The 3599-nt window shown below is 40.2% G+C and overlaps 1 protein-coding gene and 1 long non-coding RNA gene across 6 annotated transcripts in view; one reads left to right on the forward strand and one right to left on the reverse strand.

Annotated features, from left to right (window-relative positions):
- LOC116697132 (uncharacterized) overlaps positions 1-3293 on the reverse strand; it is an 18216-nt gene extending 14923 nt beyond the window's left edge. Inside the window, exon 1 of the long non-coding RNA XR_004333926.1 lies at positions 3283-3293. This is a non-coding gene — a long non-coding RNA (uncharacterized LOC116697132). The remainder of the gene's footprint in view (positions 1-3282) is intronic.
- Positions 1812-3599, forward strand: part of rims1a (regulating synaptic membrane exocytosis 1a) — a gene marked incomplete at its 5' end in the record, with an annotated part of 176268 nt that continues 174480 nt past the window's right edge. For all 5 annotated transcript variants that reach the window (XM_032528451.1, XM_032528452.1, XM_032528453.1 and 2 more), the window contains 1 exon segment: positions 1812-2022. In XM_032528451.1, coding sequence (XP_032384342.1) covers positions 1812-2022 — 211 coding nt within the window.

The raw sequence follows: 3599 nt of genomic DNA on the forward strand, positions 1-3599 counted from the left end.
TTTTTTACATTCTTTTTTTTAAAATATTGATTCATTATTGCCCTATATATTGTTTGTATATTACATTTAACTCTTGTGTTATCCTCCCTGGTCAAAATCAACACTTTTTAGACACTGTTTTTACATATTTTTGTTCCCAACGCATTCTCATGAATGGGCACGTATATCCCCAAAAAATGGATACACACTAAAACGTATGATATCCTACAAAATTAAGAGATGGTCATGTGAAACACTCCAGTTTTCTTCGAGTGCTATGATGATAGACAAACGTCCATAGGTCAAAACATAGAGCATGTTAACCTCCTTTTATCGGCCAAATATTATCTTGTTATTTCCTTTTATCACAGAGTTACAGGCAATAACAGTTTTCCTGATCGAATTTAAACTTCATTAGAGGTTAACTTTGATTGATTATTAATGAGTGTTTGATTAATGAGAGTGACCATTTAGTGTTCTTCACAATCCCAGACTTTCATATTGCATGTTTGTTTAAATGGAAAGCAAAACAGGCTTTAATGGCATATGTCTATGTTGACCAGGCTGTAACTCCATGGATTTTAAGTACATGCAAAAATATATGTGTTTGTAGAATAATTTGTGGAGGTGAGACATGGAAAAGCTTTTTTAGACAGATGAAAATATATTTGGGCCCACCAGGGAGGGGAGGGGCCGAGTTGTCCCATGTTATCCTATGGAGACTGACGGGCTGTGGGGCGTCATTTGGATGTCCAGTGGTCTAACCCACGTAAAAACGTAGTGAAATGACATTTTACACACTAGAAACATGATATAAATGGAAAAATGTACTGTACTAGCTATAGAAATGGCAGAATCATCCACAGTGCATGATATTTTAATAACCGCTTCATACGTATAGCCCTGCACCAATCTATCTGAAATAACACCTTTTGGAAGTACCATCCATGATATATACTGTATATAGTAAAATATTAAAGTTGAGAGAAGTTTAAATGGCTTAACTGTATGTTTCTTTCGTCCCCTCCAAAGCTGAAAATGCAACTGTATTTGACAGATGACAGGTGATGGTTGCTAGTGACAAAATATTCAGTGTGATACGATTGCTTTGTAAATTACGTTTAATTAAAAAGCGTTTCAACTGTCCCGGCTCTCCCCTTTATACAACTCAGGATTAACACATCTCCAGGCCAAGTAGAAAACCAGTCTACAAAATTATGCAGGTTTTCATTCTGTAGAAAGCGCATCAAAAAACACCCACAACCATTACTTTCTATGTAAGCTCACACAATGGCTGCGTAACAACTTGATGTGTGTCAACCCACGGTCTGTTGCAACCCGTTAGGATACACCACTGTCCTGTTTCCAAGTGTTGACATGTGTCAATTTTTCAGAACGGCAGTAATGTTTGCAAATGGGCTCCCGAGGCTTCTGTACCTCGACTGCTTTTGTATCTGTTTATCTAGTTTTATACAGTTTATGGTTTTGATTTGTTCAATGGTTTGTGTCTGTAGTGTGCTTTTGGCTCATATGATTTTCAAATGACCACCTTCAATAAGTAATAATTCTTGTTGTGTATATATTTCCGCACTGTATGTTAGGGCTGGCACAATATGTTTTGTCCCAATTCTACTTTTTCACAATACATGGGTGCTGATTTGATTTGTATTGCGATTTTTTTAAAATTGCGATTCTAAAGTATTGCAATTGAATAGCATTCAGTAATGGGATTTTCTTTTGCATGTATTTGCATTTCCATACTAATTCGGAACACTATGAACTTTCTAAGACGCTAAAGCATTCGTGTTTTCATCCTGTTGTGTTTCCTCCAGAGGTATCCAGCAGCAGTTGTCCAGCTACAGGGAAACGGTGATCCGGCAGGCCACTGTGGCGGCGGGCTCGGCCGTTCACCGGGACGACGCGCCAACCTGCGGCATCTGCCACAAGACCAAATTCGCAGATGGCTGCGGGAACCTGTGCTCGTACTGCCAGACCAAGTTCTGCGCCCGCTGTGGGGGGCGAGTGTCGCTGCGCTCCAACACGGTAAGAGAGATGTAGACCTCAGGGTGTCAATGCAACAACTTCCCATGGCTGTTGTTTACTCATACATAGCCTGTGAAAATCCTGTACGGGTTAATGCCCGACGAGATGTACATTGTCATGTAGGCTATCAATGGATGACGGCAAGGCGTGAACCACCCGACCTGCTAGTCCATTAATACCTGACAATGGACACCTTGAAGGGCATGGACCCGCTTATACCCATAGACAGTACAACAAATGGACAAAGCAATGCCGTAGACTTCCAGCAGAGACCAGTGAAGTGTATTTGAAGCACTTTTCTGGTGATGGCTGAGTGTTACTGCGCAGCCTCCAACTGTGCTTGAAGACGTAGATGTAACGTGAGCCACATGTCTGAAAGTTGTCTTCTGGTAGCTGTGCCAAGAGAAATCTCAATCATTCCCATTCTTGCAGAGACAGCGAGCGTAGGTATATGTTAGGAGATAACATATATAGGATAGGAGATGTTAGAAAATGCCCAGTAACTGGAACGCTGGCAAGATTGACGCCGCTCCGTCTGGCTGGTTCATTTTCAGTAATTTTGTTTTTTCTCACGAAAACGTTGATAATTTTAGTTGATGTTCATACTTAATTCAAGTTTAATAGTTATAGTCATATATAGGGACGCATTTTATCATCTCTCCGCCGTATTTTGTTTTTATACGGGGTTGGAGTCAGACATGATGCCCGATAACTGGAGGATGCCATGGTGACCGGAGGATGCAGGTTAAGTTTACCGCAGTAGCCTAAGCCCACAGCCCAGGCCTGTAGGACACATGATTCACATCATTTCCATTCTCATCTAACCATTCAGTGAGCCACCGGGCCTTGTGGAAAGGGCCATTGGAGACCACACCTGTTTTATTAAAGATCGGAACAAGTTGATCACTCAGAGTAACTTTGTAATGATTTGCTTTGACTCTTACCACTAAGGGGAAAAGTACATGGAGCCCCAAATCCGACACAAGGCAGTCAAAGACAAATCAACAATATTACTGAATTAGGGCTGTCAATCGATTCAAATATTTAATCGCAATTAATCGTATGATTGTCCATAGTTAACTTGCAATTAATCAATCGCAAATTAATCAAACACTTCTTATCTGTTCTAAATGCACTTAAAATGGATATTTTTCAAGTTTTTAATGCTCAAGTGGTATCTGAGACTTGGACGTACTCCGGTGCTAACTCAGTTTACATCGACACTACATGCAATATAACTTTAGTATTGTGGAGAGAAACATCTGGAAGGGCTTTGAATCTCAACTTTACTTTCAAAAGACCCTTTTTTTTAATCCATTTCTGCTCGAGGTTCTTTTTTTGAGTGTGGCTTCTTTTCAATAATTTAATGATCACTGATTTAGTTAAAAATAAATCAAAGTAATAAAGCCTATTGCTCAGAACGGAAAGTCTCTCTTTAGATTCAGTGTGTGGCTCTTAAAAGAGTCTTTTTTTTGTGATTCAGGATCAGGTTTAGTGATATTCACTACCAACAATGTAAAGCAGGGGCGGACTGGGACAAAAATTCTGCCCTGGCACCGTAGCCCCACCAGCCCACA

Source organism: Etheostoma spectabile, chromosome 10 (genome assembly GCF_008692095.1).
Source record: "Etheostoma spectabile isolate EspeVRDwgs_2016 chromosome 10, UIUC_Espe_1.0, whole genome shotgun sequence".
Taxonomy (NCBI): domain Eukaryota; kingdom Metazoa; phylum Chordata; class Actinopteri; order Perciformes; family Percidae; genus Etheostoma; species Etheostoma spectabile.